General features: G+C 63.8%; 1 protein-coding gene across 4 annotated transcripts; it reads right to left on the bottom strand.

Moving 5' to 3' along the window:
• On the bottom strand, positions 1 to 23,332 carry SLCO4A1 (solute carrier organic anion transporter family member 4A1). Of its 4 annotated transcripts, XM_035025529.1 has the most exons (12): positions 23,247 to 23,332; positions 12,055 to 12,938; positions 11,105 to 11,195; positions 10,216 to 10,337; positions 9,750 to 9,861; positions 6,328 to 6,482; positions 4,708 to 4,903; positions 3,562 to 3,727; positions 3,293 to 3,465; positions 2,962 to 3,026; positions 2,424 to 2,572; positions 1 to 1,041 (listed from the first exon to the last, which is right to left on the bottom strand). In XM_035025529.1, the coding sequence occupies exons 1-12, from the start codon at positions 23,318 to 23,320 to the stop codon at positions 877 to 879; spliced, it is 2,352 nt and encodes a 783-aa protein (XP_034881420.1). In that variant the 5' UTR covers positions 23,321 to 23,332; the 3' UTR covers positions 1 to 876. The 4 variants fall into 4 exon arrangements, 3 of the variants coding, with proteins under 3 accessions (XP_034881420.1, XP_034881418.1, XP_034881419.1); XM_035025527.1 differs by having other exon boundaries at positions 2,962 to 3,319; XM_035025528.1 differs by lacking the exon at positions 23,247 to 23,332 and adding an exon at positions 17,049 to 17,748 and having other exon boundaries at positions 2,962 to 3,319.
• Between the last annotated feature and the right edge of the window lie 1,554 nt (positions 23,333 to 24,886).

The raw sequence follows: 24,886 nt of genomic DNA, 5'->3' as shown, positions 1-24,886 counted from the left end.
CTACCAGGTAAAAAACAACCCTATAAATAAGTTCATGTAAAATATGGGCCATAAATATCTGCTTATGTACGGTGCTCCCGTCCTGCTGCAGATCTGAGGACGGGAGGGGGAGCAGGTTAGAAAACACCGAGAGGGCGGCCCCCCCGGGACGGCGCCCCTGGGCACGGCCTCACACCCCCTCCCCGACCTCCGGAGAAACACCGGAAGTTAGGCCGGGCGGGTCCACAGGACCTGGGGAGCGGGACCCGTTCGGAAGCGCGGCCGGCAGACACCCCGTGGCGGGGGCCAGTGCCTTCTCCTTTAATCCAGTGGTTTCAATGGTGCCACACGCAAGGCGCTGTGTGCGCATGGAGGCCGGTGACGGGCCCTCCCCAGGCTCCCGGACGGGACGGCAACCGACAAACCTCCGGGAGGCACAGGATCCCGCACCAGGCCCGCAGGCGGCTTTGCGCTTTCTAGAACTAGCAGCACAGTTAAGATTGCATAGACCTTTTTAAAAGCACGGCTGTTAACGTGTCCAGGGGCTCTGGGGGCCCCCGAGGAAAATTCAGTGCTACGTGGCTGTGTCCGTTCATGGAGCAGGAAGCAGGAGGGGAACGGCTGTTGGGCCTCGTTCTTCCTGAGCCGGAGACACCATCACCCTGGTCCCCAGGCACCAGGAGGGAGGTGTGCCCATTCTCCACGTGCCTTGCTTCCACTCTCCCTGGTGTCTGAGAGTCACATGGGTCCTCCACCAGCTCAGGAACCCTCGGAATCCAGTGGGGGATTTCTGGAGGGTCCTCAGCACAGGGGTATCACAACGGGTGAGGGGTTAGCCCTTCTGGGGAGAAATCGACAGAGTCCTCACGAAGTGCCCCTGGGCAGACGGGTGGGCCGTCAGACATCACTCCGGAGCTGGAGGGCCGAGGGAGTATCCTGGAGGTCCATGGGGTTGTCGGAGGCCGAGGACTGGCTGGGCAGAGAGGCTGCCAGGCTGTTGGGAGACTCCGAGTGGGGCTTGTACAGCACGCAGGCGGTGGCAAAGAATAGGAAACCCAGCACCTGGGGGGGGGGAAGGAGGAGCTCGCTGGACGCACCCAGAGCCGCCCACCCAGCCCCGGTCCCCGAGGACCCCTGCTCTGGCGAGAAGACCTGCTTTCCTGCAGAACCCTAGTGTGGACACCAGTATTGTTCATGAGGGAGGTGGAGGGCTTCATGGGCTGAAGAGCATCCCCCCAGAATAGATGCCCCAACCCTGACCCCCAGAACCTGCAGTTGGAAATAGGTCTTTGCAGATGTCATTCAGTTAAGGAGCTTGAGATGAAATCATCCTGGATTTCGGGTGGGCCCACCTGCCATGTCGGGTGTCCTTACAGGAGCAAGGAGACCCACAGGGAGAAGGCCACGTGACCCGGGGGCAGAGATGGAGATGCAGGCCCAGGCCCTCCGGCAGGGCCCCCAGAGGGAACCGACCCTGCCACATGTGGGTTTGGGACCTCTGGCCTCTAGAGCTGAGGAAAGAATAAATATCTGTAGTTTAAGCCCCTGGGTTTGCGGTCAGCACTCAGCGCTGCGGAGGCCACCTCACCCGCAACCAGCCGCACAGACCTCACGGCCCCGCCGGGCTCCCACGCGGCCTCGGAGGACTCTGGGCACGCGAGGGCACGTCTTTACAGCTGACCCAGCGCTGACCTCCAGAGCCACAGAAATCCCTGCTCACACCCGGCTATCTCTATGCTAAGCCGTGCAGAGATAAACCCAGGGGGCCGACGGTCCTCCATTCTTGAGGCCCTTCGAGAAAAGCTTGAGGCGAGAGGTGGAACCCCTGAGCACCCCCTCCACCCGGAGAAGGAAATCAAAACACCCTTACAGACTGGCCCTAGAATTTCATGCTATTTTGAAGGTTTTGTGCCTTTTCCTCCAATCAGGCAAAATTCAATATATAAATACTGCGCTTCTCCCCACACAACGTGAGCCAAGTGTTCCAGCAGGACGTTTCTCCTAACGGGGTCAGGCTAAGGAAGGGGGCAGCGCCCAGGGCATGGGAAAGCTGGAAGAAGCGGGTATTGCTCATGCGTGGATCCATCAGGCTGACCCGGCCCAGACGGGAACAGGCCCGTCGGAACCTGAGCTCACAGAAAGGAGCTGGTTTTCACTTCTGCAAAGCCTCAGCTGATGCGAGCCCCAGGGCCAACCGCCAAGCTGCAGGGTGAGGGCCCCAGCCGGTGGGGGGCCCGGAGCGCCCCCATCGCAGCATCACGGGCCCGGCCCCGACGGCTCTAACTTGGAAAGGATGCTGCTCCTGGACGCCAGGCCACCAGGGTCCAGCGGGGGGTCTGAGCTGCGGGAAGGCCCCTGTGGGGCACCCGGGACCTGAGCTAGCTGGAGAAGATGCTCAGCTCTTTGGAGTGGCCTCTGGGGCTCCCTTGGTCCCGCGCACTCACCTTGTACACCAGCCCAGTGATGAGCATGTACCGGCTCATGGCCGAGTTCTGGTACACGAAGCAGGAGCCCCGCTGGCCACACTGGTCCTGCCAGAGCAGGCACGCCTTGTCAATCACCCAGCCGAAGGCGATGGGCCCGGGGATGGCCCCTGCAGAGAGAGGCTCAGTCAGTAGCCGCCAAGCACGGGGCAGGCAGGGTGGGCGGGCAGCGCTGAGACCCAGACCGCGCAGGTTCTCAGAAAGGTGGCGTCGGTCTTCGGTGATCTCAGGGGGTGCAAAGTGGACGTCAGTGTTCCTTTCTGGGGGGCGCCTGGCGTCAGGCTGGGGGATTCCCTGTGACTTCTGACGCCCTTCGCACTAAGGAGGAAAAGCCACCCTCTGGGCAAATCAATGACCATGGGTCCCTCTAGTGGACTGTTAGGGAATGGTGCCGTTCAGCAACGTGGGCACACACTGAGGAGACACCGGCTGGGTGCCCTTGTGCAGTGAACGACCTACGCAACTGTACCACTCCACAGAGCTACCCAGTCCACAGTACCTAGAGTTCTGACCACAATCCACTGGATTCCCAGCGCAAAGGATCTCTGCCGGTCACGGACACACCTGAAACGGAAGACGGCAGCGTCAGCGTCCCGGGGAGCGCGGCCGTCCGCCAAGTCACGCCCCCACACCAGCAGCCAGGTCCTGGCCAAGCCCCCGGCCGCGTCACCGCCTCCCCGGGCGACCGGCACCTCGCCAAGGCAGTCAGCGCCGTGAGGCCACAGGGCTCCAGGGGGCCCAGCACGTACCCTGCAGGGTCTGCAGGACTCCACCGCAGCATGCTGCAAGGGAAGGCTCTGCACCAGAGCGAGACCCAGGCCCGGGCTTACCGTAACGTTGCCGTCAGCGCAGGAATGCTGCTGAGGAATGTAAAGGTAATTACAACGAATATGAAAACCAGAAGGAGGGGCTTTCTTTGACAACTCGAAGAGCATTTCCCTGCAGTAGCATGGCCAAAACCAGAGGAAAAATTCTGAGGGACACAGCTACAGTCTCGGTACACCTGAGGGGCGCAACAAGACCGCTGGTTACAGGAGGGAGGGACGGGAGCCCTCCCGGGGCGGGGCGCGGACGGCACGCGGGCACCAGCCGCACCCACCTTGTGGCCGCCCGCGCCGGACGCAGCCTCCCCGCCGCACCCCGCGTGGCACGGGGAGTAGTACGTGAGGCTGTCGGAACCGCACACGGGGCTGTAGCGCTCGGGCCGGCAGGCACACGGGGCGTTGCAGGCGGCCGTCAGCTCCAGGTGGCCTTCTGGAAGGACGCTGCGGGCGGAGACAGGCGGCTGTGGGACCGGGCCCAGCGCCAGGGGACGGACGGGGGGAGCGCCCGGCCTCAGGACCCGGCCCCCGCGGCCACGTGGGCTCCACCCGAGGCAGGAGCCCCCCGCGCGCGGGGTCGTCGGCAGCTCTCACGCCACCCACACCACGCCCCCTTCTGCTCCCTGCCCGACTCGGTTACGGGAGAGGCAGTGTGCGCGCAGGGCTCAGAACCCAAAGATGGCGAGAGGACAGGCCAAAGCCCTCCGCCACGGCGCCAGCCCCTCGGGCCGCGGCTACACATTTGCACGGATCGTGTTGCACACACACAGCGGTGGTCACGGACACACACGCTTTCTTCTCTTTTCCACTCACATGGGAAACACTAAACCACCATCCGGCCCCTCCGGCTTGCCCTCAGCACTGTAACCTGCGGCCGGCCCCAGGGCCAGCTGCCGCCCCCCTCCCGTGGTGGCAGGGCCCTCGTGGGCCGTGTAGCCTGTCCCCTCCCCACCAACCCCGCCAGAGGACTGCACCCCACGGCATCACTGCGCCCTGTGTGGCTGGTCAGTTCCGCAGGGAATCCCGGGAGGGGCCCACCCGGCCCACGGGCAGGCGGCCGGCCCCTGCTTGACATATTCCCCTCTTGCCATCGGGGGGCTGTTGTTCTCACGTCCCCATGACACGGTGACACGTGAGAGCCGACCCTGGGCCTCTTTCCATGTGCACACGTGGAGAGGAGCTGGGTGATCATGGTCTCGTTTTCAGACGAGAACCCTGGGCTCAGGGCTGAAACAGAGCCCAGGGCTTCCCAAGGGCCGACGCTGGGCTGTCTCTAAGCAACCGTGAGCCTGAGTCTTGCTGCTATGGGCCTCTCCAAAGAGTGCCCGAGGGCCAACCCCACCTCCCCCAGCCTCTGGGGCCACTGGTGCTCCCAACAGGTGGGCTGGGGGCCCCGCTTTGCCCAGGCACTGCCCGGCCCTTACCTGCCGCTGTAGCTGGCCGTCACACCGGCCATGGGCACGTTGGGGCAGTGGATGAAGAACACAAAGACGGCCAGCAGGCTGGTCAGGGTGCAGAGCAGACACAGCTTGATGATGCCTGCGCCGCGGAGCTTGAACTTGTTCACAAGGAAGCCACCCAGAAATGTTCCGCCGCCACCGGCTGGCACCACCAGGTACCCTGCAGGAGAGGGAGGGGCTCAGCATGGTCCTCAGGGCCGCAGGGGTGGGGCCCGCAACCCACAGGGTCTTCTCATCTCCACGCTACAGGTGGGGAGACTGAGGCCCAGAGCCATCCGTCTGTCCCTGTGGCAGCACTTGGCTCTGACCTGAGTGCTCAGCCGCTGGACGGGGGGCCGCTGGGGGAGCCTTGGTCCAGGGGCCTTCAGGAAGGACACCTGGCTGCCCAGAGGCGGAAGGACGCAGGGGCGGGCCTGGGAGGAGGAGAGCTCAATGGCCCCTGCCCGCCTGATGGGGAGGCCCCCAGGACAACGTGTCCCCTGCCCACCACAGCTCCTGCTGCGTCCAGCCGCGAGCCACATTTGGAGACACCGTGGCCAGGTGGGATGAATGGCTCCCAGGCTGTCCCAGGACAAAGTGCAGACAGGGGTGGGGGATCGGTGGGCCTGTCTCTCCAGCAATGACCAAGGCCAGTTCTGGCATGGGCCCCTTACACCTCCGGGGTGAAGCATGGGGGCCCTGGAGGATGTTTTGTGTGGCCGCTTTGGGGAAGGGGAGGCAGTTGCGGATAGAGGTCTGGGCATGTGAGGTCAGCAGAGAGGCCAGGCAAGGAGGGGTGTCTGGGGGCATTAGATAAGGGGGGATGGGGTCCCTAATCGAACCCCCACGCCCCGTGCCGGGAACAGAACCCCGAGGGCTGGGGCGCAGCCTGTGCTGGCCCACGTGCTACCCACATGCACCCCACCTTTCACACGTGGCGTTGACCCCTCTGGCCAGGATCTGCCCCACGTCTGGCGTGGACCCTGTGCCTGGCATTGACCCCATGTCTGGTGACCACTCCCACACCCCTCCCGCCTGGTGGGACAGCGGCAGGAGGGTCTAAGGAGGGCCCCCTGGTTCTCCTCAGGAGTCCGAGCTGCCTCTGGCCACAGAATGGCTCCGGTCAGGCAGGCCCAGGGACTCCAACCTCATGGTCCCAGGAAATCCTGGGACACCAGCCACCTGGCTCGTGGGCATGGCTAAGCCCGATCATCCAGGTGCTCAGGGTGGTGCTGCCACCCAAACCTTTTCTGCAGCGAAACAGGGACGACGAAGGCCCAGGCCCTGGGTGGGGAGCGGCACAGATGCGCTGGGCCCCCCCCGACCCTCCCAGCTAGAGCGGATCCCCACCAGGACGGGTCCACCGAGGACTGGCCAGCACGCCCTGGTCAGCGCTCCCCACCTCTCGGGGAGGACCATCGGATCCACATGGTGACATTGACAAACAGCCCCACACCTGCTCCTGGGGCCGTCCCTGCAGGACCACACGCCCAGCGAGCCCTCCCGTGTACAGCTGGACTTCTAAAAGATACTCCAAACACCCTTCCCTCATCTGAGAACTCACGAAAAGTCAGAGGACCCCCAAGATTCCACGAGTTTTCTCACCAAACAAGGTGGCGGCTTCTGAGGCGCTCAGGCTGAACTGGGACTCCAGGAACTTGGGGCCAAAGGTGGACATGCCGGCAATGAGCGTGGCCTCGGTGGCCCCAGCCAGACAGAGCAGGATGAATGTGGGGTTTTTCAGGAGGAGCCAGATGGAGCTGGATGGGGAAGAGAGAAGAGACAGAGGGTCAGAGTGGACCAGAGCAGGGTGTGCAGAAGCGCTGTTCCCAGGGCCATGGTCCCTCCCGCCTGAGTACAAAGAGCCCCAGGTCCAGGAGGGGAGTGGAGTGGGCTGGTGAGCTGTCGTCGCTCCATATCCGTCCCAGAGAAATCAAGAGAAGGTGTGAGGCTGGGCTTCAGCTGGTGGAGAATGGGCCCCAGGAAAGACAGCTGGTAAACCAGGGAAGAGCCTTCCCCCTCTCCAGTGCAGGGAGACCCTACGGCACCGTTCAGTCACCTGGGGGGCAGCTGTGATGACCGGCAGATGGCCTGAACCAGGAGCAGGGGGCTGGGGGTGGTGCCGTCCCCAAGTCCAGGACTGGCCAGGCCCCCGTGGAAGGGGAATGGGCACCAGGGGGTGCGGTCCCTTCTCAACCACCAGCCCTGGAGAAGGGGGGACAGAGGATCCCCTCCAAGGAGGCTCAGGCTGGGGGTGGCTGGCCCCCCAGTTTCTCTTGGTGCGTACTTGCTGGGAGTGGTGTTGCCGGGTCCTAAGGAAGGATCTTGGCTTTGGCCGCCTGCACCTGGCCTGCTGATTCCCCAGTGAAACTGGCCTTGCTTCCCCTCTGAGGACTGGGAGTGGGACCCCTGCACGGCCCTGGGGACACTTGGCCTCCGATCTCGCTGCAGCCAACCCTGTGAGTGTTGGGCGTGGGCTCTGGCGGCTGTTCCCCCGCGTCCCCCTGAGGGACGGGCTGGGCACCGACCCTGCCCCACACCGCCTGCCCTCGGGACGAGCGCAGTTTCTTTGAGGGCCGCTCGCTCTGGCTGAACTGGGGTTCTGCATCTTGTTAGGGGGTCGGGCCGAGCAGGGCTAGCGCCTGAGTGCTGGTTACACACGCGACTCTACCTGGCCGTTAAACGTCATGAGGGGCACAGAACAAACTGTCCTTACAGGGTGCTGAAGGGAGCGAGCGGAGCTGAGTGGAAAACATACAAAAATTGCAGCCACGGGGGGTCTGGCAGTAAAGACGCTCAGCCTTCGTGGGGCAGCCCGTTGCCCCACACGCGAGGCTCTGGCCGCCTGCACATCCGATTCCCTGCGCCATCCCCAGCCGTCCCGCCGCGGGCAGCAGGTGCCTGGACTAGCTTGTCCCCGGCCCTGGGGCTGGTGAGGGAGGTGGGCTGGGGGCAGAGTTTTCCCTGGAGCCCCAGGTCCTGGCAGGAAGGACCCTCCCTCTCCTGCACTATGAAAAAGCAGATCCCGGCCATAAAGGACCACCGTCCGCCGGCCGCTGGGGGCGGCTCGGAGTACCCTCCTGGGCTGAAATTCTCGGGTCTGCAGCTCAGAGCTGTTCTATAACTGAACAGGTGCCCCTGCCGTCCTCGGGAGCCCCGCACCCAGCTTCCACGGGCGCCGCTGGTCATCCCCACGCCAGCTGGCGGGTCGCAGCTGCAAACACCTTCACACTCAAATGCTCTTCCTTCTCAGGACACCGGCCGGCAACAAACTGGATTTTGAAACGTCGGAACGTGCAATGCAGCCATAATTAGCCTCTGCACCGGGACCTCGAGCTGGCGGCCGGGAGGGAGCTACGGACAGACCCTCCCCTCGGCTCGGGCGTCTCAGCCGGGGGGCGCTCAGACTCACCGCAGGTGCCATTCCCCACCCTGGTTCTCAGCAAAATTGACTTTCAGGCTTGAAGACTGAAAACAATTCTCTTTGGTTCGGTACTTGAGTCCCACGTCCAGGAAGTGAAGGAGCCGCCCCCAGCGTGGGCGCTGGCGGGCAGGGGCTCGGCTGTGCTCTGCACCTGCCCCTCCCCCGGACCTCCTCTGTCGGGCTCTCAGGTGTGGGGATGCCCTGGGCCTGGCTGGTCGCCTCCCTGGGCCCTGCTCTGACCCGCCCAGGCTTTGGGGCACTCGGCTAGGCTCGGAGAGGGGGCCACCCTCACCTGTGGTGTGCAGACTTCCGTGTTTCTTAATCCCAGACTGTAGGATGCTCTGCTAAGATCCTTGTGTTGAATTTGCTCAGAGAACTAGTTGTGATGGTAATGAGGTCATGCGCTCCAGGATTTCTTACCAGCAACTGATTTGGGGAACTAAGCCTGGGCACAAACCTCCCCGCGGCCACTGTCCCCTGACATGCTGGGGCCCTAGCGTTGTGTGCAGGGGATGGAGGTTCTGCTCCAGCTCAGGGCAGCTCCACCGTGGGTGCTGGAGAAGCTCCTGGACCCCTGGCCAGCGTGGCCCTGGGCCAGCTCAGCCTGCTCTGGGGGCACCCTCAAGAGCGGGCAGCTCTTGGTGGTATCACAGGAAGTGGGAAGCAGGAGAACAAAGCCCTAAATGGGTCCGGGGCCATCCACCCCTCCACCCTTAGCATGACAGCCATTTCCTCTGCATGAGGGAAGCAAAGCAGCGGACAGTGGACGGCACGGGGCCTTCCCCCGAGGCCACCTTTGACCCTGATCCCCCTTCACCTCCCCATGGCGAAGAAAGACAACGGGGACTCATTCCCACCACTAACAGCCCCCGGCCCCAGGAGGCCCGTGAAACACAGCCATTCCTGGGCTCAGGCCCCAGGCTCCCGGAGGGGCAGGTGGGTGCTCAGTGAGGCCAAGGAGCCGGGTTGGTGACCCTCCATGGGAGAGGTCCCCTGTGGAGTGCCTGGTCCCGTGAAGAGGGGTGCTGGGCAGCCAGGAGCCGCCCTGGTCCCGTTTCTCTGAGACCAGAGCAGGCCAGGGATCTTTTCATCCCGATGGTGTGTGAAGACCACAAAGCCAGGCCAGGTCACACACAAAGAGAAAGAGGGGAGCACAGAAGGAGGGGCTGGTGCAGGGCTGTGAGGGCAGCGAGCCGGAGACCGTCCTGCTCCCCCCAGGGTCCCTGCTCCCAGGGTCCTCAGCCACCTCGAGGCACAGAGGGCGCTCGAGCCAGAGTCCATGCCAGTGTCACCTTAGTGGAATGGTCAGAGGACACAGAGTGAGGAGCTGGAGCCCTGGCCCCCACTGGGGCCAGCCCTCCGCAGCTCCAGCCCCAGAGGGCTCTAGCCACCGCGCCTTAGTCTCTCAGTTTTGGGGCGAGACCTGGCGTGCACTGGGCCACGGGGGAGGTTTAGGAGCTGTGCGCTGGCCATGTGGCCCTGGAGGGGTCACATGGACTCTCCTAGCCTGGGGTCAAGATCCAGGATGCGTGGGACCCCCAAGGATCTTCAGGACACAGGGACACAGGCGAGAGGCGCACACCACCCCCCATAAGGTCCTTACAGAGGCAGATCTCTGATGGTTTTCCCGAAGTCGGGGTTGCTGGCCGCCTTGTGACCACCGTCCTTCAGCTGGTGTGTTTCAGACACTCTCATGACCACGTAGCGCTGGGAGCCTGGAAGGCCGCAGATGTCAGCGGGAGCCAGGGACCGGGGGCTCTGCCTGAGGCCCCTCCCTGTTCCCAGGTCTGGGGAGGTGCCCTGGATGGAGGGCACGGGGACAGGTGGGGTATGGGGCTGCAGCATGGTGACCACTGGCCGATGACAGAGAGGAGGGGGGTGGAGAGCCCGCGGCAGGACGCACGTGGGACCAGGAGAAACGGAAGGAGGCAGAAGGGGCACGTGCTCCGGCTGCCACAAGCCCGTCCTGCGTGCCTCAGACGGGGAGAAGCCACAGGGGTGGACGGTGCCCGTGGTCAGTAGGACGGGGGCCCCGCCCAGCCCAAGTGAGGAGAGAGTGACGCACCCACCTGGCAGCTGCCGGGGGTACCCGAGGATGGGGATGGCGATGAGGAAGGCGGCAGCCCCCGCGCCCAGGAAGCCCACCCACCAGGCGCCGACCCATAGCGGGCTCTCGGTGGTCAGCTCCGTCCTGTGGGGAGAGGCGTGGGGGGTCAGCGTCCTGTCCACGTGCATTCAGGGCACCCACGCCGGGCATCCATCTGCACGCTGGTCCATGAAAACCTTAGCCAGGGGTTTGGAGAGCCTCCAGGCGGGGGTGGGGGTGACTCGCTGCACAGCACGGAAGCCCGCACCCCCTCCCACACCTGCCCTCCGCGTGTCTTCCAGCTGGTGGCTCCGGGCTCATAATCTGCTTAATAAACTGGTAATCTGGTGAGTGAGGTGCCTTCCCGAGTTCTGTGAGCCGTTCTAGCGGCTTATCACGCCCAAGGACGAGGTCGCGGAACCACCGATTTGTAGCCGGGCTGGACGGAAGCTGGGGGTACCCAGCATCTGAGGCTGGCATCTGACACGGGGGGGGGTCTCCTGGGGCTGAGCCTTAGCCTGCGGGGTCTGCACCGACTCCGGGAAGTCTGTCAGAACTGGGTTGAATTAAGGACACCTGGCTGGAAAACCCCACACAGATGAATCGCAACGGCAGCTTGAAAATCTGCCGTCTGTTCCGCAAAGGGCATCAGAGAAACGGTGACCTGCTGCCGCCTGGTCCGGGAAGCTGCCGACCCGCCAGGCTGTCCCCGCCCCCAGGCCTGCGCTCAGGGATACCACCCCCCCACCGACCCCGGCCCCGCCAGAGCAGGCCCAGCCCCGGGCTGCCTCCCGCTTGAGGCCGGGGAGACCCCCCCCAGCCTCACTGTGGGGTGCTGTCCCCCAGGGGCAGGGGGAGCCCAGGGCACTCACCGGCGGCCGATTTCTGTGTAAACGTTCAGCAGGGCGCCTCCGATCAGGTAGCCAGCGGCGGGGCCGAGGATGGCTGCCGTGTAGAAGGTCGCTGCGGAGAGAGGCAGAGCTGTGGAGGGGCCACCTGACAGGAGCCCCCCAGTCCGCACCTCTGCGCCCTCTGCCCCCACGGCACTGACCCTTCAGACCAGGGTTTGCATCCGTGCAGCCTCCACTGTGTCCGAGATCTAGCTGCACTTTTTATTTTTACTTATTTATTTTATTTTGTTTTTTTAAGCAGGCTCCACCCCCAGCGGGGAGCCCAACGCAGGGCTTGAACTCACAACCTGAGATCAAGACCCGAGCCGAGATCAAGAGCCGGACGCCCAACCACCGAGCCACCCAGGTGCCCCTGCTGCTAACTTTTAAAAGGGCTTCTACAGTTTCTCTGTCAAAGCCAAACGCACGCGGCATCTGGACTCCCTCTCCCTTGAGAGAGCAAAGAACCCGAGGGCCTCGTTTTGCGGGATGAGGGTGCCTCCGCTCAGCACCACAGGCCCACCAGCGCCTCACTGGAGTGACGGGGCCCCAGCGTCCCTGGGTCGGCAGCGCTCAGCGACTCAGAGCGACAGAGCCCAAGGTGCAAACGAGCAGGCCGGAGTCAGCAGACAGGGTGTGGCCAGGCCCCGGGGACGCCTGGCCTGGCAGGAGGGACTCGGGGAAGCGGGCGGCCCGAGGTTGAAACCCAGGGATCTCACTCTAAGGAAACGTGGGGATCTCAGCGGGAGCGTGAGGCTCGAGCGCGGCCCCTGCGGGCCGTGGGTGGCTGGCTGACCCCAGCACCCGAGGGAGGCCCGCGCTCCCCCGCGGCCTCCCCCGGGACCTCCCCCGGGACCACCGGTGCGGCCAACGAGGAAAGGCACGTCAGCGGCGTGGACGCGCCCGCCCCCTGGCCTCGGCGGCCCACTCACCGATGTAGACAGGAGAGTAGCTGGACTTGACGTTCTCGTCCAGGTAGGTGACGCCCAGCGTGTAGAGCGGTGTGGCGCCCACGCCGTGCAGGAACTGGCTCAGCATGAAGACCAGCCGGTAGCCGGCCAGGCCCGAGGCGCTGTCCCTGCACGCCACGCTGCGGTTGGCCCGGCACGTCCCGACGCCCTCGGCCGCCTCTGCCTCGTAGGCGCCCGCGGTGAAGTGGGGCAGTGCGAACAGCAGCGAGCCGGCGCCCATGACCAGCACGCCCCAGCCCAGCCAGCGGGGCTTGTGCCCGTTGCCCCCGAAGTAGCTGACGAAGGTGAGGCACAGGCAGGCGGCCGCGTCGTAGGAGCTGGCGATGAGGCCGCTCTGGTAGCTGGGCAGGTCGTAGCGGCGCTCGATGGACGTGATGACCGTGCTGACGAGGCCGTTCACCGTCATGCCCTGCAGGAAGGCTGCCACACACAGGAAGAGCAGGAAGCCCCTGGGCGTGTTGAAGGCCTGCAGGCACTTGGGCGCGAAGGCCCACCAGCCGCACGCCACGCTCTGTGGCCCGGCGGCCATGTAGTGCATCTTGGGGGGCGCCCGGCAGCCGTGCTTCTCGGCCAGCGGCGGGCACAGCGGCTGGCTGCAGGAGTCCGGGGGGCTGTGCGCGGCGGGACAGGGGGTGCCGTGGCCCGGGGGCGAGCCGAGGGACGCCCGCCTGCTGGGGGGGCTGTGGCCGCACTCGCTGTCCGTGGCCGAGGGCGGGCTTGGGAAGACCAGCTGCGGCACGGAGACCAAGGGCTTGTCCCCCATCGAGTGCTGAGGCATCTCTGTCCAGGGGGCACTGGGGGCAGCTGTGGGAGGCGCCGAACGGTATTCCGGTGTTTGGTTTGTTCTGTGAGAAGAGCTTCTGGTTACAAAGCTTACACAGACCCTGGAACACACGGACATCTCGGCGGGAACACCCCCGCCCCCCGGCCCGCTCCCTTGGGCGCCGATGGCTCTGCTGCCTGCTCCCCAGTCTGATGGCGCTGACCTTCCCCGACCAGCCCCTCCTGCATCCAGGGCCACACCTCCTGGACCCACACACCTGAACAGGCCACAGTCGATGCCCGTGTGGGCCCCTGGACCACCCTGACCCACCCTGTCCCCCGCGGCCTCTGCTCGGCCGGCGTGAGCCGTGCTCTCTGCCCCGTGTGGACACAGTCCCCACACTGTCCAGCCTCACACCCTTCCAGCGTTCATTTTAGTCCAGCGTCTGGAGGGCAACGAGGGAGGGGGTAGAAGCAGGGTCTCGCCCCGCAGGAGGGTCACTGGGCTCGCTGCCCACGGCAGGTTTTCAAGACGTCACAAGACACGTGTGCAGCCACGTGGACAAGTTAGGAAGAAAGGGCACCAACACTCCCTCTGTCTGCGGCTCCCAGCCCGGCCCTGTGCCCGGAGCCCCACCTGGGCCCTCGCTTCCCCCGACCCCAAGGAACTGGGCTGGGGTCAGGTAATCCTGCCTCCCGAGGCTCCCAGGGCCCCCTGCACACCCCCAACCCCCAGCCACCTCAGCTGTGCGGGTGTTGGGACACGGTGCCCTTAGAGAGCTGACTAAGGTCGTCAGCGAGGGCCCCAGTTGGCTGTGACTGGGGTCGTAGAGAAAGGGGGGACCTGGACACGGGTGGACAGCACATGAGAACACGGTCCACCTGCAAGGAAGGAGGCCTGGAGCAGGTCGCGGCCACACCTCCCTCTCAGGCATCGCTCCCAGAACTAGGACAATCAAGGCCTGGTGTTTCAGCCGAGGGTCTGTGGTCCTTCGTGTGGCAGCCCCAGGACACTGACACACCCTTCACCCTTTGGGTTGGGCCACTTCAAAGTCAGAGGTTCCCGGCGGGTCTGAAGCCTGGCTGTTTCCGGGAGCCGGGAGCCTCAGGCCGTGGGGGGCACAGAAACACCCCCGGCTCGTGCTCTGAGGCTTGGGGAGCTGCCTGCTGGCCTCGCCCAGGGCTGGGGCCCCGTTAGTGGTGACTCGGGACCCCGAAGTGTCCTCAGATCCAGGTTCACCAGGCCACGGGGACTACCTGCCCCCCACCATGCACAGCGCCCATGGTGTCGGGTGGACGCTGGGAGAGGCTCCTGCCATCCGATTCTGTCGGCAGCCGCCGAGTATGGAGTACGGCTTTGTTGGGCCCAGCACGGGGGGCCTGGAGGGGGTTGAATGGGGGTCTCCCCAAAAAGACGGGTACACCCAGACACTGAGTGTGACCGTATTCGGAAGAAGTGTCTTTGCTGATGCGATTAATGGTTTGAGATGAGGTCATCTGTTGAGGTGGGTCCTAATCCAGTGACAAGTGTCCTTAGAAGACAAGACACAGGGAAGTTATGTGAAGCCACCAGGAAGCGCGGGCGGGGGTTGGGGGGCAAGGAGCTGGAAGAGGTGGGAAGGGCCCTCACTGGAGCCTCCAGAGGGAGCACAGACCCGCGGACACCTGATTTCAGACTCTGGCCTGCAGAGCTGGGAGAGAATAAAGTTCTGTGGCTTTAAGCCCCCGGTTTACGGAGCTTTGTTAAGGTAGCCGTGGGAAAGTCACCAGCCCCTGGGGATGCCAAGAGCTGTCACGTGTGGCCTGGTTTTCAGGGGGCCACAGGCCTGAGGGGAGGTGGCCACCGAGCTTAATAGACACCTCGGAGCCCGCGTGTGCGTCACGGCTGTCCTCACCAACACCGTAGTGAAAGAACCGTGACTGGTCACGTGGCATTCGTGTCCGGAGCTGGCTGCTCACCGTGGGCACGGGTGCCCCCAGGCTCTCTGCGGCCGAGCGCCAAGGCTGTGCATGTCTGGCAAAATTCCACGGCAGTCAGCCCCGTGTGGCCGTGGCGCGTTATTTCTAGAGCCGCAAGGCCCGGCTCGCATACGAGCAGAGCTGGGAGGGCCAGCTCCTGCAAGAAGCCCTAGCGGACAGGCAGCTCCTCACGCACGCGGCCCAGCGCTGGAGCCGGCAGTCACCGAGGCCGCCTCCCGCACACGCCGACGCCCGCGCCCGGTGGAGCCTCGCGGAACACAGCCACCAGCGCGAGCCCTGGCACCTCCCAGCCCCACAGCTCAGACGGGCTGCCGAAAGAGCACACCGAGAAACACCACAAAGCCTCGACATCCCCCCACATTCCAAGGTCCAGAGGCTACCCCGTGCTGACTGGCGTCACGGCGTGTTTTCCTCTAGACGCGTGCACACATGTACACACACGTGTGCGTGCAGATCAACATGCGCACACATAGCTATCTGCATCTTTGCATACATAGACACCTGCTCACACATAAACCACACACACGATGCAGGACCATTGGCTGGGACAGGCCCTAAAGCACAGGACCCTCAACCGGGCCAGGGGCCACAGGGGTCACGGGGGCCACGGGGAGCTCAGGGAGGCCCCCAGCAGCCTGCGGGGCACGGAAGGTCAGTACCGGGCCCTCGGGAATGCTTCCTGGGTCAGTATCCCCCGTAAGTGATCTGGACACCAGCCGCCATCAGACACCTGCTCCCTCCGCTCTGGGCTTGCCTCGCACGCTGGGCCGTGACCCTTGGCCCCACCTCTGCAGGAGAGATGCAGGGGCAGGTGACGGAGGGTGGGGCCCACGGCAGGGCTCGGGAGGTGGCCGGATAGCTAGCATTTGTGATTAGGGACGGCCACGAGGGAAGAGCTCTCCCTTTTGAAACCGAAAGCCACAGGAGAACACCAACGTGCAGCTCCAGGTCAGTGGCGAAGTTTTCCCTGAACCGACAGCTACGGATCTTGGACATGAATATATAAAGCTCAAGCCAAGTCATACGCATCACATTATTTAAATTAGCAAATTGAAAATCCAATCTGGGGTATTATTAGCCAGATGACCCACTGGTGGCCACTGCCTGCACATAAGAATCGAATGGCAGCACTCAGAGCCGTGGGGCCGTGAGCCTCCTCCAGGGAGGCCTCCTCCAGCGGCTCCCGTCAGGAGCCTGACTGCTCCCGCCCCCAGGCAGGTCAGCACGCTCTGACAGAGCCTCTGCAAACTTTTCTTACGCCTGGAGTTCTGCCCCAGTTTTCCTGCACTGTCTGGAAGGCTCTCACCCTCACCAAGGCTCTTGATCAGACATGGGGAGGCTGGCCCTCCCGGGGCTACCCTGTAGGGAAGCAGGGTGCTGTGCCTGGAATCGTCCCCTCCGTCCGCAGGCCGGCGGCTGGGGCCTGAGTGAGTCTAGGGACCTGTGACACCTGGAGTCTCCCAGCCACCAGGATGGTCCTGAGTATCGTGGGACTTCCAGAGGACATTTCCGAGTTTGCACCAGGATCTGGGCAGATCTGGGCACCAGTATGTGCGTGGAGTGCCAGAGACGGCTCTGGACGTGGATGCGCAGATGGTTGTGCCGAGCTGGGTCTGAAGTGAAAGGACGCTGTGTGTGCCCGAGGATCGCCACCTCACCATAGAGGCCTGCGGTGGGACCCGCCTGTGGGGGAACCAGCAACAATGCAGGGGAGCATTGTGACCGGCCTGGCCGAGCCCAGCAGAGCAGGTTGGATGGGCACAGAGCTGCCCTGTCTCAGTCTCCTGCTCATCAGCTCCCTTGTGGGCAAGGGATCCCTGCTGGGATATGGGGGTGTGACCCAGGTCACTGACGGACAGTTTCTTTCCAGGATCTGCTCCCAAGATGGGCAGAGCTGACACCCAGTGTGGTCAGTGTGGTCAGCCGGGAGGAGGTGACTTCCCGGCTGCCCTTCCTGCCGGCCGCCCAGGCAGCATTGGCTGACCCACATTAAGGCCAGGCCACCGGCTCTGTGGCCACTGCCTTTAGTTTGTATCTTAGGCCCCCACAGGCAAGCCGGGGAGAAGGTGGCAGGGGCTGGAGGACCCAGTGGTGCACCACGTGGAGGGGAACTAGCCCCCCCGAGGAGGACCGGGCACCATGGTCCTTCCTCCTGGAGCCCTGTGAGCATGTCCACCAGGAACTGGTCTGAACAAAATGTGTCTGCTTTCTACCTGCTGAGGAGGCCGGACTGCAGAGCGGAGGCACGGGCACTTTCCGTGGGGGCCGACATCCCGTTCAGCTGATGCTGAGGTGCTGAGCGGTGCTGGAGCAGGGGGGCCGGCAACACAGCCAGACAGCAGAGGACAGGAGCTCCTGGGAGGCGGGAGGCGGGCCAATGGGGAGCCGAGGAGCAGAGAGAGCGCTTGGCAGGAGGGACAGGCCGAGAGGCCGCCCCCACCCCTTGGGGGCTCCAGGTGCCATTCACAGGTATCCTCACCCAAGGGACCCCCAGGGCCTCTCACTCCTGGCGGCCCCTCCCCCTCCTCCACCCAGAGCTACGGTCTGATGCAGCATGATGGCGGACTCCCCCTGTCAGTCTGGTGGGCCAGGAGGTGCCCCATCGGCCAAGCATTCCATGTGCGTCTGCAAGGGTGTTTCTAGAGAAGATTAGTATTTGGATTCATGGACTCAATGCAGGTGGGCCTCATCCGATCAGTTGAATGCCTGAATAGAGCAAAAGGGCTAACCCTTCGCTGAATTTCTCTGCCTGGCTACCTTTGAACTAGGACGTCATTCTTCCCAGTTCTTGAGCCCCACCCTGCCAGTGGAACCACACCCTTACCTCTCCTCTCCCAGGTTTCCAGCTCGACGACTGCAGACTTGGGAACTTGCCAAGCTCCATAATTGCATGGGCTGAGTTCCTAATAATAAATCTTTATCTTATATATAATATATAATATATAAATATGCATATTTATATATAACATATAAGTAATATATATAAAGATACACATAAAGATATAAAATATGTATAAAGCTATTAATATATATATTTCCTCTTGACTGTTTCTCTGGAGAACCCTGAGTCATGCAGCAGGTAATTCCACACAACACCTGCTGTCTGCAAGGCCCGTGACCGGGCACTGGGGTTTGGGGACCTCCAGGACACGGTCCTATCCGGGAGGAGCGCCCAGCCCCCTGTGCCTGGGGAGGTCACGTTAGCATCAGCTGCAAACGGCCCCAGCTCCAAATGAGAACTGCAGAGGTGAGAGGCGTGCAGCTTGGAACTGGCCTGCAGGGGCCCCAGGAGGGCTTCGGGGCCGGGGCACCTGGCAGGCGCCTGCCACCATCACCGTTCGTAAGCATTCTGTGGGCCTGGTCGTGGCTGAGCCCTCAGCCATGCACACGTGTCAGGGGCCGGGGCCTCCCACCACGGAGCCAGGGGTGCGGGAGTGCCAGCAGCAGGAACGAGCCCCCTCCCCCGTGATTAGAGTGGACTGGGGGCTCTGCCTGGGGTGCCCGCTCACACGCTGGGCGGCCCCTCCCTGCTGCTTTGTGGCCTTCGCCCTCGTGGGGGAACAATGAGGCTGTGAGCTCCTCTGCGGAGGGCCTGGATGGCTTCCCAGGCCCGAGGGACGCAGCCGCACATCCTCCTGCCCAGGGAGCCCGCTGTTGCGGGGACCTTGTCCCACCCTCCAGGCCTGTTCCCGGTCCTTGGGAGTCTCCCCACCACGGCCAGGAGTCCTCCGTCTGTTCCCGCGGGGAGAGGAGCCCTTCAGGATTAGCGGGGAGGTTAATATGTACCCTGGAGTCTCCAGCCAGACGCTCTGCACCTGGGGCTGTGGTGGGAGGGGCAAGGGCGTGCGTGTGCACGTGTGTGTGTGGTGTGTGTGTGTGTGTGCATGTGTGGGCTCACTCAGGAGGAGACCACAGGTCTACTGGCCTGGCCGTCAGCCGCGCTTCTCGGAGTCTGAGCCACTAGGCTGCAAGAAATCCAGGGCCCACTTCCTCCTCCCCCACCCCACCAGAGGCCCCCAACAGCTGCGGCGTGAGAAGCCAGCGGCCCCCGTGGGTGGCTCGCCATAGCCCCGTCCCCGAGAGCTGGGCCCTAGTCTCAGTCCAGGGCTGCCCACCTCTGTACTCCTTAGGTGCTCGCGCAGGGCTGTCTGCAGACCGAGTGGGGGGGGGCACGGGGTCACCCAGCACCACGACGTCTGGTCCTCCTCTGCCTGGCTCCCGGGACACTCTGGCTCTGGCCCAGCAAACGCCCCCGGGGGGCCCGAGGGTGACTAGTGCCCTTCCACGTTAGGGCCGGGGTGCTCCCAGGCTCCATCCTGAACCTCGCTCACTGGGGATGTGGCAGCTGGGGGCACATACAGGTTTCGTTTCTGCTTCCTCTCTATGCTCCAGCCGGTAGGTTCCCCTCTTCCTGCACCTGGTTGCTCTGAGGTTGACAGCCAAGCCCATGTCACCATGATGTGCCAGATACCACATGGCAGCCCTGCCTGAGCTCCCGCTCCATGGGTCCCCACCCTGTCCTCTGCCCTTCTCCCGCCCTTGCCCCCTCACACCCTGGATGCTTCCTCTACCCCGCCTGTGACCCTGGGTCCTTCCCCAACCCCTCCCCGTGACCCCAGGTCCTCCTCCCGCCCCGTGACCCTGGGTCCTTCCCTCCGTGACCCATGGAGGTCTTTCAGACAGCCCTCTTCTCTTGCCTCCTAGGTCCATGGTGGTGTCTCTTCCTCTGACTGAGGGAGTGGAGGGAGCTTTCACTTGTTGAAGATGGGGCTCAAAGCTATTTATAGAGCAGACACCGGGTGGCAGGATCCGGGGTGGCCGCAGCAGTGCCTGCCCCCCACCGAATTTGCATACCTGGTGACCGTGCACAAAGTGGGCAGGAAGCTGGCCACTTTGCATGGAGGCCAACAATGCACTGTCTGATAGAGAGCCGGAGGACCCGTCCCTTGGGGGGTACTCTGCTGGGACTCTCTGCTCCCCATCCGGCTCCACCAGCAGGCAGACATGTGGGGAGGGCAGGATGGACACAGAGAGGCGAGTACAAGTTTCCTTGTCTTCCCAACCCGTAACATTTGATCCATGGAGGGGACAGAGAGAGGCTCTTGCAGCCAGGCGCTGTTCCCACCTCGGGCAGGTGGTGGGCCTCTCTGCATTTCTCCCCTCCAACAAAAGTGTGCCATCATGGGGCGGAGAGAGTGAGCCCCTCTCCTCCTAGTGGGTTCATGAAAAATGAAGACCTGCAGCAGGGCCCTCACAGGGTTTGGAGGTGCTGGGGCATTGGCTCTGTCCCATAATGGGCCTGTCTGGGCACAGGTGGGGTCAGCCAGGTCCAGGTGGCCTCGTAGGCCCGTGGGTTCAAGCACCAGCCCCAGGGCATCTGCTGAGAGGCAGACCACCATGACGAAATGCACGGACCGCACATAAGCTTGGGGTGGGAATGGGGTGCCACTCAGCCCAGCTGATCCCAAGCCCTAAAAGGCACTGGGCCAAGGAGCAACACCTTGGGTACCCCCAAGGCTTCCTGGAGAAGAAGGTGGCCCCCTTGGTGGAGAGGATGTGTGAGATATTCCCCGGCCCAGGAGCCTGTGATTCTCCGGACCCTGTGCTTGGTCCTCAGTGGGCCTCGCCTGGTTGCGCTGTGAGCAGCTGTTGCAAAAGGCACGTGGTTTGTGAAAAGTGTCCACCCGCCCCCAGAAACGTGGTTCGAGAGGCTAATTCTGTGTCATCCTGGTGGGAGGGGGCTGCATCATGGCCACCAAGGGGCAATGAGGGGTGTCTGAGGACAGCAGGCTAAGGGCTGCAGCAGGAAGAGTCCCCATGACCAGCCAAGGAGGGGAGGTGGCCCAGGGCCCAGCAGGCCAGTTTCTTCCCCTGCTAACAGGACCCAGGGTCCACCCACAACACAAGAGCCCTGGTCCCCAGAGACGGAGCTGGTGCCTCCTTCCCACTTACAGGGGTGGGGTCCTGATGGGCCTGTTGATTACCTGCCATGGTGGAGACTGGGTCCTGCCCTAAAGTGGGCTCCCACATGCCACCCTCATGCTGAAGCCAGACAAGCAGCTCAATGTCCCAGAACAAAAGCAGCTGGGAGGTTCTGAGGATTATTGTATATCCCCTTCCAAAAGCAGACAATGGGCTCTTTGCCACGCCTGAAAAGAGGAGGCCACGTGGCTCAGGAGGGAATATTTCTGTGGTCTCTGTCCACGACGGAGAAAGCAGAAGTATGGCCGGGCGAGCCCTCTGGGTACCTGCTGGGCTAGCCGCCCCACTCCCTTCTGACCATGAGCACCAGGCCGGGCTCCACGACCTGCCCATGACCCACGGGGAGGCCTCGGGGACCAAAACTGCCACAGTCAGCGTGAGTGCACAAAGCTATGAATTGATACTTGTTCAGCAATGCTGACCTGGGAACTGGATTAACACTCTCGGAGACTTCTAGATCATTTGGAAGTGAGACCGAGACCCGGAGGTCAGGCTGCAGAGGCGGCTTGTCAAGGCAAGGGTCCATTGGAGACCAGGGAGAGCCAGACTCTGAGCGGAGTTACTCAGAATTGGGTGCTCTGACAAGGACAGAACATCAGCCCCAAGACCTCCATTCACTGGGCCATCATCAAGCCCAACCCCCAGGCTCCCAGCTCCCTCACCACGGAGGTGGGAGGGACTTGGTTGGGACCTGCTCAGGGACTGGCTTGAGGGGCCACACCCAGGGCAGACTAGGCCATGGCCACCCAGGAGGGAAGCAGCCCCATAAAAAATGTCCAGGTAGTGTCCACTAGCCCTGCCCAGCAGGAAGCAGGACTGAGGCGGGGCAGCCATAGGGGTCTGACCCAGAGGACCTTCTGTGCTCTCCCTGCGCAACCTGGGAAAGCGGGCTCGCTCTGTGAGAGGCCCCCTCCCCGCATCCCGTGGGCATTGGCTCCCCCCGCCAACTGCCCCAGTCCCCTTAGCCGTGGGCCCATCTGTTGCGACACTGCTCTGTGTCAGGCCTGGCTCACCTGGGTTGTCTTCTCCCCACCAGGAACAGAGCTGCAAAATGTCTGCAGTCACCCAAAGCTCCACCACATACTAGCTGTGTGCCCACAGGCAAGTCACCAAACCGCCTAGTGCCTTGGTTTACTCCCCTGTAACTTGGGAGACACAGCAGCGACCTCACACGTTGTTGCCAGGCTTGTCTGAGATAATGCTCAAAGCACTTAGCTTGGGGCGGGGGCGTTCTACCTGCTCCGTGAGCAGTTCCTCCTCTGCTCCTACTATTGGTACCCTCGGGGTCCCACACTGACCCGCTAACACCAGAGGCTTCATCTCCTCTGAACCCTGCGAGGCCCCATTCTGCACTGAAAGAAATCTCACGGCAGGACCTGTTCTGGGTTCACTGAGTAGGGCCAGTTTCTGATTAGGCAGAGGGCACCCAGGCCCCAAATATCACAGGGAGACACAGTGACTGGGAAGCTGGTTCCTTCAGGTGGAAAACTACTGAGGCTCCCCCACGCCTCCGCCTCCGGAGAGGAACAGGCCCCGCCACCAAGTCCCCCTGCGCACGAGGGAGCGCGTGCGCTCTGCCTGTCTCTGCCCTCGTGGCGCTGACCCCCGCAGGGCCCCAGCGGGCCTCTCTCCACTCCGGTCGCGCTGCCGGCTTCCGTGTCAAAGGTGGAAGCCCGGCGTCTGCCTCCGGTGTCCAGGTCTGGGGCCAAGCGTGCCCACCGGGCGCTGAAAGCGGGTCCGCATCCTCGTTTCCATCCTCCCCGGCCCTCTGCCCTCACCAGGGCGCTGGGGTCCCCCAGTCCCGCTCCGCACCGGCTGCCTGCGGTGGCGCTGGGAGAGGGGCCAGCCGGCGTGGGTCCGGCCGGGGACCAGCCCCACGCGCCCGCCCCAAAGCCCCGCGAGCGGGGAAGTCTCCGCCCGGACCCTGCCCCCACCCTGCCCCCAGGTGTCCGAAGCACAGGGGCGTGAACAAAGCCCGGCTGCCCGCGAGAAACTTCTGTGCTTGACTATTTCCTCCTGGCCTCCGCCGCAGCCGGATCCGCCACAGGTGGAGGGCCGGCCGCCACTCCGCACCCCGGGGGGGCGCGTCTGTCCCTGCCCTGACCAGCGGGGCCTGCGCCGGCGTGCGCGCCTAGCCACCTGCCCTGGACACCAGCCCCGCCGCTCCGTCCCTGCCCTCCCCTCCCGGTCGCCCGCCTCCTCCTGGGCAGCTGGCAGCGACGGGCGCGTCTGCCTCGGATTTCCCAGAGGCAGCCGGGCCGTGGGGCGCACCGCCCGTGCCCGGCGTCCGCCCTGCCGGCGCCACCCGGAGCCCGCCGGCCGCAGCCCGGCGTCCCTGGGCACCTGCCGCGCTCCTGACGTCAGCAGCCCGGGGCCGGCGCCCCACGATGGCGCCCCGAGCTCCGCGCCCGCGCCCCCCGAGCACTCACCTTCCCGACACCCGACCGTCGCGCTGCGCCCCGCGCTCTAGCGGCTGCTCGCGGCCGGCCCCAGCTCCATTCATCCCCTCCCGGGCCCGCCCGGCCCCAGAGCGACCGCCGGCCCCACCTACCCCGGCCAATGGCTGCGCCGCGCTGGCTGCGCCCGCCCCGCGCCCCGGGCCCGCCCCCTGAAGTGACAGCCGCGGGAGCGCGCGGCGGGGGCGGGGGGAGCGGGGAGCGCGGGGCCTCTGCCGCCCCGGGTCGCCGGGGCCCCCCAGCCCAGCGCGCCTGCCCCTGACGGATCCCTCCCCAGCCCCGAGAGACTCGGCATCCCAGAGCTGCAGGCCAGAAACCATCCCAGAGCTGCAGGCCAGAAACCGGAGCGGGGCGGTGAAGTCCCCAGGCCCTGTGGCGGCTGGTCTCTGACTCAGAAGGCCGCTGGCGTGTGGGACGGGGGCTGTGGCAGAGGCCCTGAGAGGAAGTGAAGTTTCCTGCCCAACCCTTCGGAAAGGCCACCCGTGGCTGGTGGGAGCCGGGCCGGGGCGCTGGTAGGCTGGCGTTGGCCTGGGCTGCGGGCGGGTGTGGGCCTCCTTGGTGCCTCCTGGGGCCCCGGGGGAATTGGGGAGGATGCCGGTTCGGGGCTCACCCTGGCTCATGGCGAGGCCAGCACCCTCACCTGGGGAATCCAGCCTTCTCTCTAGAATGATTCTCTTTCTGCCGCGGGCACGGTCAGGAAGGAGGGAGGGGCTCTTCTGCCATATGGCCACCAAACGGAGGGCCTGTTGGCATTCCACCACTGTTCTCCCCTTGTGACCCCGAACACATTGCTTAATCTCTCTGAGTCTAGTTACATCATCTGTAAAACGGGGCTGATGACAACACTTCCTCAGAGGTCCCTGAACGCCGTAGGGATGAGGCAGGGGATGGGGATGAGACCGAAGGGTTGCCAAGTTAGTACAGTAACAGCAGATCACACTGACACCCCACAGTTTTTCCTTTTTAGTTTTCACAAAATGAATTCATTTTAAAAGAATGGGGCACCATTAAAAAAGGGGGTGCCTGGGGGGCTCCGTCGGTTAAGCAACCAGTTCTTGATTTCGGCTCAAGGTCATGATCTCAGGGTCATGAGATCAAGCCCTGCATTGGGCTCCTCACTGAGCATGGAGCCTGCTTGGGATTCTCTTTCCCTCTCTCTCTGCCCCTCCACCCTGCTCGTGCAAGTGCGTGCGCTCTCTCTCTCAAAATAAAGAAAGAAAAGGAAAGGAAAGAAAAGAAGTCTACAAATGTCAACCATGTGTGTTTAAGTCCTGACGTCCGTTGGGTAAGGGAGAAATGACCAAAGCATGACCTGGGACTGGTGGGGGAGCACACACAGAGCCTTAGGCCCACACAGCCACCGAGGAGGCGTGGGACTGACCTCTTCCTGTGGGGGCTGGGGAGGGGCGGTGCTGGGGCTCATGGACGAACCCACATTTGCACAGTTATTTACGAAATGCTCTGCCTTCAGAGGGCCGGCTTCTGCCCACTCGTGCCAGGCCCCGGGGGTCCCTGGTCTTGTCCTTGCCTCCATGCAAACATCCACACCTGGAAGCTGGGGCGAGGTCTGGCCACTCCTGGAATATCAGCCTCCACTCCTGGCCCCACCGCGT

The sequence above is a fragment of the Mirounga leonina genome, unplaced genomic scaffold (assembly GCF_011800145.1).
Source record: "Mirounga leonina isolate KUSES-001 unplaced genomic scaffold, KU_Mleo_1.0 Mir_195, whole genome shotgun sequence".
Taxonomy (NCBI): domain Eukaryota; kingdom Metazoa; phylum Chordata; class Mammalia; order Carnivora; family Phocidae; genus Mirounga; species Mirounga leonina.
The sequence above is the reverse complement of the archived record's forward strand: the minus strand, read 5'-3'. Positions and strand labels throughout refer to the sequence as shown.

Bases quoted from the DNA above. Each gene is read 5' to 3' on its own strand.
- SLCO4A1 (XM_035025527.1), bottom strand. From the start codon at position 23,320: ATGAATGGAGCTGGGGCCGGCCGCGAGCAGCCGCTAGAGCGCGGGGCG. The intron at 11,196-12,054 runs GTGAGTGGGCCG...CTCTCTCCGCAG, and splicing joins CTACTCTCCTGTCTACATCG to CGACCTTCTACACGGCAGCC. The intron at 1,042-2,423 runs GTGAGTGCGCGG...CCCCCCCCCCAG, and splicing joins TCACTGGGCTGGTGTACAAG to GTGCTGGGTTTCCTATTCTT.